Source organism: Condylura cristata, unplaced genomic scaffold (assembly GCF_000260355.1).
Source record: "Condylura cristata isolate star-nosed mole 26May11 unplaced genomic scaffold, ConCri1.0 scaffold00008, whole genome shotgun sequence".
NCBI classification, from domain to species: Eukaryota; Metazoa; Chordata; class Mammalia; order Eulipotyphla; family Talpidae; genus Condylura; species Condylura cristata.
Genome location: NW_004567109.1, coordinates 11,007,101 through 11,020,808, shown reverse-complemented (window position 1 = coordinate 11,020,808; position 13,708 = coordinate 11,007,101). Strand labels below are relative to the sequence as shown.

At 59.4% G+C, this 13,708-nt stretch overlaps 2 protein-coding genes across 4 annotated transcripts in view; one reads left to right on the top strand and one right to left on the bottom strand.

The window, feature by feature from the left end:
- Positions 1-1,840, top strand: part of STPG1 (sperm-tail PG-rich repeat containing 1) — a 43,653-nt gene extending 41,813 nt beyond the window's left edge. For all 3 annotated transcript variants that reach the window (XM_004679383.2, XM_012722179.1, XM_012722178.1), the window contains 2 exons: positions 391-581; positions 1,764-1,840. In XM_004679383.2, the coding sequence (XP_004679440.1) occupies positions 391-581; positions 1,764-1,840 (268 nt within the window). The remainder of the gene's footprint in view (positions 1-390; positions 582-1,763) is intronic.
- Positions 1,841-6,387: 4,547 nt separating this feature from the next.
- GRHL3 (grainyhead-like 3 (Drosophila)) overlaps positions 6,388-13,708 on the bottom strand; it is a 31,917-nt gene continuing 24,596 nt past the window's right edge. Inside the window, exons 13-16 of the mRNA XM_004678617.1 lie at positions 13,104-13,192; positions 12,225-12,310; positions 10,093-10,157; positions 6,388-6,502 (exon numbers count right to left, since the gene is read on the bottom strand). Coding sequence (XP_004678674.1) covers positions 6,388-6,502; positions 10,093-10,157; positions 12,225-12,310; positions 13,104-13,192 — 355 coding nt within the window. The remainder of the gene's footprint in view (positions 6,503-10,092; positions 10,158-12,224; positions 12,311-13,103; positions 13,193-13,708) is intronic.

Sequence of the window (13,708 nt, the reverse complement as noted above, 5' to 3'; positions counted from 1 at the left end):
AATCAGTGTTTTTGTGTCTTTTGGGTAGATACCTAGGAGTGGGATTGCTGGGTCGTAGGGAAGCTCCATGTTTAGCAGTTTGAGGAAGCTCCAGACAGTTTTCCATAGTGGTTGTTCTGAGTGGTTTAACCACTCACTTAACCCTGACAATGTCCCCCCCACCCCCATGGTTCATATGGTCACCAGTGGACAGAGGGGGAGCTAGGCACTGGGGCCCCCAACTCACCAGTGGAACCAGGGCACTGCCCAGGCCTCCCAGTGCCATGTCCAGTCCTCTCACAGGCAACTTGGTGTGGGACAGGCCTGGGCTATGACTAACACCAGCGAAGCCACCGTGTCCCCAGTAGATTACGGAGTGACAGCCATCTCCCCATTTTGTCTTTTCTGAAGGAAAAACCCCCTGCTGAACTTCTCGGCCCAGCCCTTGCCCCTGCCCCCGAAGCTGCCGCTCCCCGGCCCCGGGCAGTATGAGATCGTGGACTACGAGGGGCCCCCCAAGCACTTCATCTCCAGCGCCTCGTTTGTGTCCAACACCAGACGGTGGACAGTGGCGCCAGCCCAGCCAGGCCTGCCCGGCCCAGGTCAGAGGATTGTTTTTAAATGATTGTAAAAACGAAATCTGGAATTGTTTGGCATTCCTGGGCCATCAGATGCCGTGGATTTACAGGCTGTTTGCCAAACAGTTTACAGGGTTAGTGAAGACGGGGAAGACGTTTTAGCTTACACTTTCACAGTCGAAAAGGTCGCTTTTTGTCTTTTCTCTAGCTGAAGGGACTCTCAGAGATGACCCAGGCCAGGAGTCACTGCTCAGGGAGGCGAACGTCCCGGAGACTCGAGGACGGGCTGGGCCGTGGCCTTGAGTGGCCACACCTGGGAGCGGGCACACCTTATTTTGGGGAGAAAGAGGCTCTGGCTTGGGCCAGAGTGTGCAAAGGCTCATGTCTTAAAGATGTCTAATCACAGAGTAGTCTGGTGGACAGGTGTGCTGGTGGGCAGCGGCCAGGGAGGAAGAAGGCAGAGTCGAGGTGGCTGCCGGCTAAACTCAGTCTTTCAGCGAGCATTGCTGATGCCCCTGCCTGGGGAGGCAAAGCTGACTTGCCCTCCCCACTCCCAGAGGGCCTGTGAGGTAGGAGAGGCGCCGCCCTCCAAGCACACAGGTGAGTACAGTGTCAGGTAGATGAGACCGGGAGAGAGTCACTCTCATAGCACTGGCCTTGGAGATACAGTGGTCCTCCCGGCAACAGGCTGCAGTGGTTTGACCTGTGGTCATCCGGCAGAATGGGCCGGCCACGCCCGTGTAGGGCACAGGCCAGTCCCCCACACAGAGGTGGCATCCCTGGGGGCTTCCTGGTATGAACACACCGTCCACCTTCCTGCTGCCCACACCCTCAGTGGTGCCCCCAGGCACTGCTCCAGCATTATTGACCAAATCAGCCTCATGAGGGGCGTTTCCAGCGTCGGGGCTGTGGTGGCCAAGTCCTGCCCGCCCGCCCGGCTACAGGCTGCCGGAGAACCGTGCCCGCCCTCGTCCTGGCTTCACTGTGCTGAATCAAATCAAAATCCCATCAAGTGGATATCTTGCTTTGCTCAATACTTTTTCTCAAAATCAGGTAACTTGGGCCAATTCTCTTCTGTTAAAGAAATTAAAAGGAATTTCAAAGGCAGGGGCCTGAGTGCAAGCCCTGCCTCAGCCATTTCCCTTGGGCCCTGTCCCCGCGAGAGAGGCATGGCCTTTTCTTCTCACCAGACGTCTCTCCCCACAGCCACCTACAAGCCGGAGCTCCAGGGGAAGCAGTCCTTTCTCTACAACGAGGACAACAAGTGGGTCCCAGTGCTGTGACGACTGCCCGCGAGCTGGGGGAGGGCCCGGCCCCGTTGCCCCGTCCACACCCCATGACATTCCTTTGGGAATGTGGGTTTTGTGTGTGACCACCGGAGGCTGGGGTGCACACCCTGCCACCGCCTGAGGTGACAGCTGGGCTGCACTGGGCCGCTGCTCTGCTGCCTCCTGAGGACCTCGGACCCCGCTGACTGCACCACCATGAGCAGAGTGGGGCGTGGACAGAGCCCCGCCCCCACACCCACGGGGCCGGCTTCTACCTCCTCTGCAATCAAGGGTTCCTGGAGGCAGACTCCAGGGAAAAGGCCTCTGTGGGCAGACGTCAGGCCTAGCAGCCTGACGCTCAGCCGGGGCCCTGGGACCGAGTGAGGCTGCAGGTGGGCAGCACGGGCAGCAGCCCAGGCTGGACCCCAGATGCCTCCTGAAGTTCCAGGAGCCAGGGAGGCCCAGCCGCACTGTGACAGAGGCATGAAGAGGTTGCCTGGACCCCTGAATCCAGATAAGCGTGCACAGCTGACCTGCGGGGGGATAGCGGCCACTGTACGCCCCACAGAGCTTCAGCAGAGGCCACAGCATGTGGGCAGACCCTGCTGGGGCCTGAGCCCTCCTCCTCCCACTCCTCCTTCCTGCCCTGCCCCCCACCGCCACCCCTGCCGTGTCTGACACAGTCCGTTCCAGAGTTTCAGGTCCATCCAGTCACTTCACTGTGTTGAAGATTCCCAGAGCACCAAGGGGGAAGAGAAGGAAAGGACCCGCCCCTCCTTCCTGCCCCAGGCCAGTGTGTCCTTGGCTGTGTCAGGGACGCCCCTTGCAGTCGCCGCTCCCTGCTCCCCATGGACAAGGCCCTCGGCTCTCTCCTTTGACTTTTCTCCCAGGGTGCGGTAGGGCCCAGCTGGCTGCCGACTGGCTCCCCCTAGACAAGGGGGGGTAAGGCAGAAGGCGGCAAATCCCGAGCCCGTTAAACAGAATTCTCGTTTCCCATAATGCTGGCCTTTGAGCACCTCAGATTCTTCCCACTGCTTCGGCAGGGACAGGAGGCGGTGGACAGCGCTGTGCTCGTAGCGACAGCCCGGGTCTCACGGTGCTCTGTCCTCGCCTTAGCTTCTCCTCGAGGACAACAGTCAGATCAGAATGTAGGGGGCTCAAGGCCAAGTACGTGCAGGGCCTGGGCAGGCAACACACAGAGTAAAGCGGGTCAGGCTGGGCCTGGGGCTGCTTCCTTCTGAAGCAGGAAGCCTCACCACGGCTGCAGCTGATGGTGGTGGGATCTGCAGTTTTCAGCAATCTGGGAAATCTCTAAAATGCGAACTCTTGTGATTTGAAATGATTTGAAATGTTGACGACCAATTATAATTAAAATTTTGTTGTTGGGACTAAAGGAAACTCTAGCAGGTCATCAATTGTCTACTTAGGTCCTAGATATTCTGGAAACCACTATCAAAGCGGACTTGAAGCTGAGTCTTTCTTTGACCCCACTTGATTATGGGGCAGATGCCAAGGCCTTGAGTTTTAGGTCCTTCTGATCCTGTGGTACCTTAGCAGGGAGCGTCCAGCCCTGGGGTTGCCGTGGCCAGAGGCTGGTGGCCACACAGCAGAGAACAAGGCAGGCATCTCCTTCCCTCAGGCAGGGGAACTGTCTCTCCAGAAGAGCCCCTCCAAGTGGGCCAGGAAAGAGGGGGCCTGGGAAGCGAAGAGCAGTCTTAACCCCCTTCTGTGGGACACATACCTGGAGCTGAGCACCGGGGCTCGGATGCGCTGTCTTGATTGGATCAGATGTCCTGGCCTCTCCCGGCCCCCGCCAGCCCAGTGGATCTCAGCTCCCGCTGGATGTCAGGGTCGCCTGGGAGCTGTTGCAGAAACATTCCTCCTGTGTCCCTCAAAGCTGGGATCTAGTTGTCGCGCAAGGCAGGATCTGGGCATTGGAAACTTCATTGAAGCTCTCAGTATGACTATAAAGTGTTAGTTAGGGTTAGGGGTGGTTCCATAAAATATTTTCCAAATTTAATTGTGCGTGCAGATCACTTGGAGATCTTAAAAGGAAGACTCTGTAGATTTGGGGTGAAACCTGAAAATCTGCATTTTTAAATAAAACTGGGATGTGACTGACACATGCAATGGTTTTAGGTGTAGCGTGTCCTGCCTGCTCCCGGGGGACCCGGATGCTGCTGGCTTGCGCTGATTCACAGAGCAGCGAGGGCCTAAAAAATACACTTCATTCTCCAACGCTTTCTCTGGCCTTTCAGTCGTCCATCCATTTGCTTGTTTCTTTAGTTACCCTCCCATTCTTTTCCTCACCGCCTCACCCCTGTCTTCCCCACTTGGCCTTCCTCCCCACCCCCCTTCTTTATGTCACCTGGAGCTCAGGCCGCAGCTCCCAGCAGGCAGGGGATGCTCACTTCACCAGCCCACAGCTGCCTTTTCAGGAGACCTCCTTTTTGGAAAGGATTCACTTCTCTCACCTTTTCACTGCTTGGAGTTAAAGGCAATCTTGGTATGGCCAGAATGGCCACTGTGGGGCTGGGGAGCTGCTCTGTGCACCCCGACCCCCGAGGACAGGGCTGGATTCCCTCCAGGCTCTTTAAGGTCTAGTCTTTCGAGGCCAAGATGGCCCTCAGTGCCTCAGGAGGAGAAGGCCATGGCCCTGGGGGCCTCCCTGGGGGCTACTGGGTGCCTCTGGGTGGGAACTGTCCCCCTCTCCCGAGCTGATGCCAGCCAGTCCTTGTGCAACCATCTGCAGGCCGCCTGGAGATGACGGAGCGTCAGGCCCGAACCACTGAAGGCGTGAGGGCAGTGACCCTCCACCTGGGGTGCACACGGCATCACCAAGGAGACTTACACAGTACCAGGGCCTGAGTCCACCCCCAGAAATTGTGTCAATTGTTCCAGGCTGCGGTCTGACGGGCTCTCAGAGGCTGGGAGCCTGGTGGGCAATGGGATAAGCTGCCCAGGTGATTCCAAGGTGCAATCAAGTTTGAATGCCCCCCTTCCTGTTTCCTGGGGGGGGCAGACTCCAGTCAGCAGCGCTGCTTCCCCCCTATTGCCCCCGTTCATATGTTAGGGTTTCTTGGAAACCTTTATTTGAACAAAACAAAAACAGAAAAAGTTCAAAACCCATGAGTCTCTTGAAGGCCTCCCAGGTCCCAATGCCAAGGCCTGCCGGGTCAGAGAGGAGCAGGCAGGGCAGGCATTTGCCTCAGCTGCAAGCAGTGTGGCCTGAGAGCTTAGTCATCCAGGTCAGATGTCACTTCTGCAACAGATTTTTAAAATTAAGGCATATGCACAAAATCATGACAAAGACTCAAAAACTGGAAGCCGGGAGCAGGACTGCAGGTGTTTTCCTTGTCTGGGCCTCCAGCACGGCCTGCCTGGCAGCACTGAGGGGCCAGGGGAGCACCCGAAGTCACTCTGCACCCTCCAAGCCTGGCCGCTGTGCTGACAGCGGGGGAGGGTGAGCAGCAGGCGTCACCTGGCACATGCACCAGGGGCGATCTGCCTGTCCTCTCCTTCCTGAGCGCCTGCCAGCTCCCCCTGGCCCTGCTCAGGGGGGCTGGGGTGGGGGGCGCTGCCTGCAGTGCAGGCAAGAGCAGGCAGCATGGGCCAGAGGCCCAGCTGCTCCCTGCAGGCGGCCCCTCACCACCAGGGCACAGCCCGCGCCCCTTGCAGGCCCACACCAGTGCTCACAGGTGGTGGGGCGCCTGGTCCACCCTTGCCCTCTCTTCCCAGAAGCATCACAAAGAAACAAGGGCAGCCTTTGAAGTAATACATAGGTGGGATTTTATTACTAAATACCATGCGTATACAAAATGAGGCATCACTGAATAACAGCTAAAAAAATAGTCCAAGAAATGTGAAATACACATTTTTTGAAATGATAAAAATGTATACAGAAGCAGTATAAAATAAAATGTCACATAAAATAAACGGCTGCATATCTATACAATATGTACCTCTATATATATATTTAACATGGGTGGAAACTGTCAATAAGAAATGTGTACAACAGCGAGCGGCCAGGGCCGCGGCGGTCGCCGCATTCCGGGTGAGCGTGTTTACTCCTGCGCAGAGCGAGCACGGGAAGGCTGCCCCACACGCCAGTCTTTCAGAAGTCTTTGCACTGAAAATCAAGAGTTTTTCAGGGGATAGAAATCCTTGACCTGAAGTTGACAGGAGAATCGAGCGTGGGAGTCAGACGCAAGTCCCTGCCGGGAGGGGTCTGCCGATTCAGGTGGCGGAAGATTCTGCAGAAAGGGTCTTTGGAGGTGGAAACAGTCTGTGGCCACAATACCCCAGAGGCACTGTCTCTGGCCCAACAGGAAGTTCGGAGAGTAGATTCAAGCATGAGATGGGGGGTCAGGTGGTGACACCTCCCAGGTCCCTTCCTGGTTCTGGCATCTGTGAGCTTGTGACTCGAGGGCCTCTTCCCTCAGGGGAGGCATTCAAGTAACAGCACTGAAGCGTGAGGGGAGGTGGTGCTGGCAGGGCCACTTCCCAGCTGGCCCCGGCTTGGAGCCTGCCCCCAGGGGTCAGAAGGAGTCACCGCTGGGGCCCTACAGCTCCTTTAGGGTGATCTGAATCTTGCCATCGAGCTCCCCCATGTCCAGCAGGAAGGCGACATGGTTGCTGTAATGCTGGATGATGTTGTTGTCCATGTTGACCAAGATTCTGGAAGAGAGGAGGGGACGTGGCGGTTATGTGGCAGGTAATCCTCTTCAGACCCTTTCGGGGACAGGTCGTGGTCACTACCCACTGGCATCTCCCAAACGTGCTCTCTCATAACCACCTGCAAAGTGGGTATTCCCTGTTCCGCTTCCCGAGGCAGGCAGGACACCTGGGGGCAGAGCCACACCTCCCCCAGGCCTGCCCGCTACAGCGCCCGGCTACTGAGCCGAGGCCTCCGCGGGCGCCCAGGGGCCTGCACTGCAGAGCTGGGGCGGCCAGGGCTCCTGAGTCCCCAGGCAGCTGGGACCGGGACAGGAGTGAGTGCGAGAGCAGAGGTGTGGTGGTGGGTGGGCCAGGGCAGCTCGGGGTCAATAGGAGGCTGCGATGTGTCACTCAGGTGTGTCTGCCCGAGCCAGGGCAGGTGCCACCCAGGCCCCTCTCAGCACCTCCCCTGTGACGCTGCAACCACGGGGCTGGCGACACTGACTCAGGGCGTGGCCCCCTCCCCGCACACTCTCAGGCCAGGACCGGGACTGGCCCGGGAGGAACAGGACCTCCCCGGCTGTGGGGGTCAAAGCCAGTCTAGGCCTGAGGGCAGCCCTCCGGCGGCCGCTGCCCTGGACGCCCACGAGGTGGGGCCGGGCCTGAACGCTTCAGCTCTCCCTCTGCCCTCCCTGCTGGGACACCGGACTTGTCACGAATCTGGGTCCCCCTGCCCGTTCACCCCACGAGCACATGCTGAGGCCTTTCTAAGCGAGGGCTGTAGGGCGCCCCTAGAGACCTCCTCTCCCCAGGGGCTTAATCTAGGGGGGCTGGGAAACGACTCCTTTCAACCCCACGGGCCAGTCCACAGCTGGGGTAGCTGAGGCCCAAAGGAGCTAAGGCGCTCGCAGACTGACAGGGGGCAGAGCTGGGGCGTGAATTCAGACTTTGTGTCTTCTCACTGTCACAGTTTTAGAAAGGAAAAGACAAAACCCCCCTAAATACAAGTGAGGAAGTGGCCTCTGGAAGGACAGCAGAGTGCGGGCCTGGGGAGCTGAGACGAGGGCGACATGACTTCAGTGGGGCAGCAGTGGGCAGGGCCTCCACAGGCGAGGCAGCCCTGTGTCCCGCCGGCAGGTGGGCGGGGTAAGGGCAGTGCTGCCTCCCTGCCTGAGGCCCGTGTCCAGCTCTGTCTGCGGAGGCCGGCGGCTGCCCCAGGAGGCCTGCACTTGGGCCCTGAGGCCCGGTGCTGACTGCCAAGGCTCCTTCCAGGACCCTGGCGCTCCAGTCTTGTCCGCAGGTCCTTCATTTCACGGGGGGACCTCTGCCTGGGGGCTGCAGGCTGGGAACAGCCCAGGGGAAACCAGCACTTGGGTGGGGGTGGGGGACCCCGTCAGTGCCGGGGATTTCTGTTTGCTTCACTCGTGGGATTTACTGGGTGCCTCTAGGTGCCAGCTCTGTATGCGCCCTACGTGCACAAACTTGAGGGCCTATCCCTGCTGCTGCCAGCAAGGGCCTCCCTCAGGCCAGAGGTACACCCACACACCGGGGCTCCCGGCGGGCCCCCGGCGGGAGTCAGTGACCTCCAGGCCCCCGAGGCAGGGGCTGGTCGGGAGCCCCGCACAGAACACAGGCCTGTCACTTGCCAGCCTCTAGCTGTCTTCTGTCCTGGTTCGCAGGAAACTGCTGGCCAGCTGCCAGCAAAAACAATGACTTGTTAATCTTTCAAGCATTCAGTGGCGCTTGTAAAGCTGATTGTATATAGCTTTGTCCAGAGCACTTTGGGGAGGTTTCAGTGAAAATAAACTAGCCATTATGAGAATTTCTCAAATGAGGCAAGTCTGACTCCGAGGGAGGTAGCAGATGGGTCCGGTCTCCCCTCCCCAAAAGACTTTTGGGGGACTCCTCTCATTTGGGCATTTCTGACAATCCTCAGCCTGAGGTTTTTTCATAGTGGGAGTGTGGGGGCATGGGGTGCTCTGAAGGACGGCTGGGTGATGCCCTGGGTGATGGGGCTGAGCAAATAAATCAGTCGGCCTGGCCACAGCCTATTTGCACATTGCTTAGCGGTTAGAGAACAAGCAGCAGGCGAGATAAAGCAATGGGTGTGCTCTCCGGCTTCAGAGGAGCCAGGATTCCTCCTGCCAGGTACTAACTGTGACCCTGGGGCTAATCTGAACTGTTTCCTCGTCGGCAGAAATAGAAACGAGCGTACCACGCTCAAGGGGTCAGTGAGACGAGGCCGGGAGTTCCTGAGCCCAGCGCGGCATTTGGAAGAGCCCCCAAAACAGTTGTTAGTGTTAAGGTTAAATAACTGGCTGGGCTCAAGGGAAAGGCCAGTCAGGCGGTGGCTGGGGAGGGCATCCCCGTAGGCATCCCGGCCCTAGCACAGAGGCACTTCCCAGCCGTGGGGGCACCCCAGGGAGGCCCGCAGCAGGTGGGGCTGCAGCCGGGGGTGTGGGCACTTGCATGAAGGGGAAGTGGGGCTGGACTTGTCTGGGCAGAGCAGAGCCTGCCCTCTGCTATGAGGTAGATCCCGCTCCAAGAGAGCGTGTGAGTCCCGGTTTGAAACCGAAACTTGGAAGAAAAAAAACACACACACAAAACCCTAGACACTCATGCAACCAAAACCAAGAGGATCCTTTCCCAGGAGCTGCAGGGTCAGGCACCTACCCTCACCCCGCCCTTCCGAGGGAGGCAGGGTGGGAACCAGAGAGGAGGGAGCAGGGAGGCAGGGCCAGGCCCTGAGAGAGCAGCGAGAGCCTGAGCTGAGCGGAGGAGGAAGCAGTCTTCTCAAGGAGGGCCACAGACAACAGCCAGGGGCCAGCGCGCCTGCCAGGGCCAGGGGTCGGCGGGGCTGCGGCTAGACGGCCCCGGGGCAGGTCCGAGCTGCGGACAGGGGGCCCACTGACAGATCCTCAGGCTGGACTGGGCTGCAGAGGCCCAGCTCACTGGCTCTGACCAGGGGGATGGACCCTGGGGGCAGTCACCCTGAGGCCGTCTGCGCGGCCCCTGGGCCACAGCGCTACTTCCCAGGAGCTCCCGCGGGCAGCAGGACGGCCCTGTCTGAGTGACGCACACGCCCTCACACCTAGAGGTGGACCAGGCCTGTGGAGCACCCCGTGGGCTCCCACGAGACCACGCTCCTTCACCACCCCCTTTGCAGACTATCACCAGCCACCCCCTTCTCATCCCTGACTCAGCAGGAGCAACGCGGCGCTGGGCTCCCCTGCCTCAGGCTTTTCCTCAAGGCCCCTAACGCTGCTCAGCACCTCTGAGCCTCAGTCTCCCAGTCTGTAAAATGCAGGTAATGGTGCGCTGCAGTGTGGCTGGGAAGCTCAGGCGGATGGTGGCGACAGTCACTCGCAACCCACTCACGGGGTCCCCAGGGCCTTTAGCTACAGCGTGCCCTCCACCCCCCACCCTGCTCTGCTCCATGGGGGCCCTAGAGACCCTCCCGGCCTGCTCCCTTCCTCCCAACAGTGACCAGCAGCTGGACTGCAGGCGGCCTGGGCCTGGCGGGGCGGCGCTCCACTCAGCTCCGAGCGGCGGAGCCCCGAGCCAGGGTGCAGGGCAGAGTGGGGGCTCGAGGCGGCTTTCTGGGCACTCACCCCCGCTTGCATTTCTTGTAGACTTTGTAAATGTTCTCCTCGGGGAACCCATATTTCTCAGAGATCTGGAAGAGAAGGGCAGGGAATTCATCAGCTCTACAGACTGAAATCATTTTGGGTCATGACTTTTATTTCCTGACTATAAAAATAATATATATCCCGTAGTGTGGAAAAATATGAAGAAAATGACAATCACCCATAATGCTGTTTCCCACAGAGACACACCACTAGACACCGAGTGTATCCCTTTCCATCTTCTGGGCACACTTCCAGAAAACTCTAGACAGAAAGCCTTTCCAGTGGCCACAGAGCACCCAGCACCACCCGGCCCTGTGTGGCCGGCCCCTGTCAGCCAGGGCGAGGGCCGACCCCCCCCAGCTAGTGGAGCAGACAGGCCTGGAGTCTCCCTCGGGTGGCTACGAGGATGAACCGGCCTACATAAAACACCAGACAGCTCCTGGCGTGTACCAAGACCTCCATGAATGGCCCCCCGGCCTGTCAGGAGTGGAGCAATGGGGGTGTGCCTTGCCCTGTTGTGAGGGGTGTCACGCCCACACGCCTGCCCTGCAAGACGCACCCAGAGGTGAGACGCACGTGCCCCAGGGCCCCAGGGCCAGCCCGGGCGCCCGCCCCCAGCACAGCCTGCAGCGGACAGAGGGGCCTGCAGCTCAGGGCCCGTGGGACTGGGCTCAGCCTGTTTCTCCCCGCACCAGAGTTCCCTCAAGGTCAGCACAGATGCTCTGGAGCCAGCCCCCACCCCGGCAGGGGACAGGTCTGCACCGGGGGTAACGGTGGACGGACGCACAGGGCGGCTCTGTGGGTAAACTGAGGTGAGCGTGGCCCGGCTGGCCCGGCCGACAGCAGCAAGACCTTTCCGCTGCTGGGACCTCCAGCCGCCTCGCGCCCAGGCTGAGGTGCCCTCTGGATATGCTGCCGCTTCTCAGTTATTTTCTGCCCCCACATAGATCCCTCCAGGCAAGAAAAATCCCCGGATTATTTATTTTAATGGCAACGAGGCTGGAAGCAGCTCAAGTCGACCTAAGGAAGAACTTAAGAACCTTCCAACCATAAAGTGTAGCCAGACAGAGGCCCTGGAGGCCCTTTCGGCAGTGGGTGCTCTGTCCCTGGAAGGAGGCAAGTCAAGAAGCGCTCTGGACCGGGGCTCGAGCACCAGCTGGGGGCTGACCCTTGACCGTACTGTCCAGCCCAGAGATTCCGAGTCTATATTCCAATGACACGAGTGGCCTTTAGTGGACTTCCTGGAGCGGTTGCCAAGCAGCACTGATGATAACGTGACGAGCACAGGAGAGCAGAGCAGAGTGGGGAGAGCTTGGGCCAAATCCCAGCTCTGTCACTGCTCGGACCCTCGGCAAGGCCCCGGGCCCCCGGGAGGCTGCGTCCTTTGGGAAGTGGGGAGACAGCCACAGGGGCACCTCTTCAGGGCTGCGAGGACAGCAGATAAGCTAGAGTAAGCTGACAAAATGCTGGCACGTGGTGGGTCTTCAGTCAGAGAGAACGAATGTCGCTACTGGACCCGTGTCCCCCATCCCAGTGTGGCATCTTGGAACCTTCTGGGTTTTCTGAGTGAGTGGCCCAACCCCTAAGCACAGCTGGCTCTGGTGGAAGTGGTGCTTGCCACACAGCTGCTCTGGGCTGTTTCATCCACTCCTGGCTGTTCTGGGGGTTGGGGAAGGTGTCTCTACCCAGACACCACTGTCACTGCTCTGGCTAGCGACTCCCAGCCAACCACAGGCTGGAGGAATGAGGCCCCCTGGGAAAGAAAATAGAATCTCTGGGGCCTAGCCTTTTTGGGTTTCATTCCCATTAAAACAGAAACAGGTTTGCAAAGCCAACAAAAAGCCCTGGCCTGTCAGACAGCAGCCATCAGATTAAGGAGGATTTATGGTGTGTGCGACTCGCAGGGTGGGGCCAGAGCTGGCTGGGAGATAACATCACAGAGGCACACCCCCGCCAGCTGGCCCCGCAGCCCCCCGTGGGGCGGGCAGGTGGGCCGCCAGAAAGCCAGGGTTCTGCACAGTCCTCCCAGAGCCTACCTGTGGGAAAGCAGGACAGTGTGTGAAGGGGGGGGGTCAGGAGCAGAGGGGGGCTGGCGGGGCTCACATGGCTCTTACCGCATTCCTCAGCCCCTTCAGGTCTGGGGTCTTCAACATGAGGGCGTCGAACACCTCCTCCGTCTCCCTCCGCACATACAACAGAACTAAGAGGCAGAGGGAAGGCTTAGTGGTTTGAGGAGACCAAGTGAGACTGGGACTCCCTCAAGATGTGAGGGAGATCGTAAAATATGTTCTACAGAGGTGATTTCTGTGAAAAGGGCAAGCCTGCAGCCAGCTCGGCAGGTCCCACACTTGCGCTGATCTGGCAGGTGTGGGTGCTCTGTGACCTTGACCTTGAGGAAGGTACTTGACCATCACCGAGCATCGTTCTATCCAACAGGAAGTGGAGGCGGCTCTACCTGGCCCAGAGTTGTGGGAGAATGAGTGACAGGCGATTGGAAACAGCAAGTACAGGCAGCACGTGCTTAGCAAAGTGGCTAGAGACATGTGACCTGAGCTGCTGGGCGGTGTCTTGACGGTCGGTGATGGCCTCCACGGGTGAGGGTCTGGCCCTCTCCCAGGAAGTCATGGATTAAGAGCATACAAGCTAGAAAGCCAGTTTGGAAACCGCGCCTGCTTCTCGCCCATGCAAGAAAGTGGGGCACTTGCTCAGTCTTTCCCAGGCACCATGTCCTGTGAGGTGAAGGTGCAGCACCTGGCTGGCTCCCTGAGCACCCTGGGGGCCTTCCTCACTCCTACCCCCACCCTCGCTTTTGGCCCAACCCAGCTCCAAGGATAAACCGCCCTCATCGCTCCCAGCTGGGTGGGTGCCACCCTGGTGGCCTGGCCAGGATCGTATTTGAGGCTGTGGGGAAGGCCTCACGGGAGGGGGCAGCCTGCCCCGCCTGGGGGGCGGTGGAGTGGAGCTGAGGTGGTTCTGGGTGGGAGTGAGGTTACCTCTCTGGAGGTCATCTTCCTTGGCCTGTTTGGAGGGCAGAGGCTCGAACTCCTCGGTGAAGGGCGAGCAGGTGCGCTTCAGGGGCAGCCTGTGAATGGCAGAGGACTAGTGAGGAACGAACCCGGGGACACTCAGAGTCTGGGGAACCCTGCTGGGCTGCAGCCTAGGGGTAGAGGGGACCCCGGGCGGTGGGCACAGCAGTCGGCCAGGGTTCAAACGGCTCTGGAGCCGGAGCCCTGGGCCCCATCCCATCTGCCCCCCACTCCCAGCCAGCGAGTCTCCACGCCTCTCAGGTCCTCATCTACACAGGGGCGATAAGGAGTCATCACAGCACTTCAGAAGGCCGTGCGATTGTGCAATCCGTCTGAGAGCAGCCCCTGGCGCACCGTGGGGCCGCGTGGGACGACTACTTCTTGACCAACATTATTCTTTCGTGAAGAATTGGGGTTAAATGTGGGCTGTGAGGGTGGTGGGCTGCGGCATGGGCAGCTTAGGCTCAGCTGCTTCTGCTTCCTGACAGTCACTGTGCTCCCTGAGCCAGACACTGTGCTCCCCTGAGCCAGACACTGTGCTCCCTGAGCCAGTCACTGTGCTCCCTGAGCCA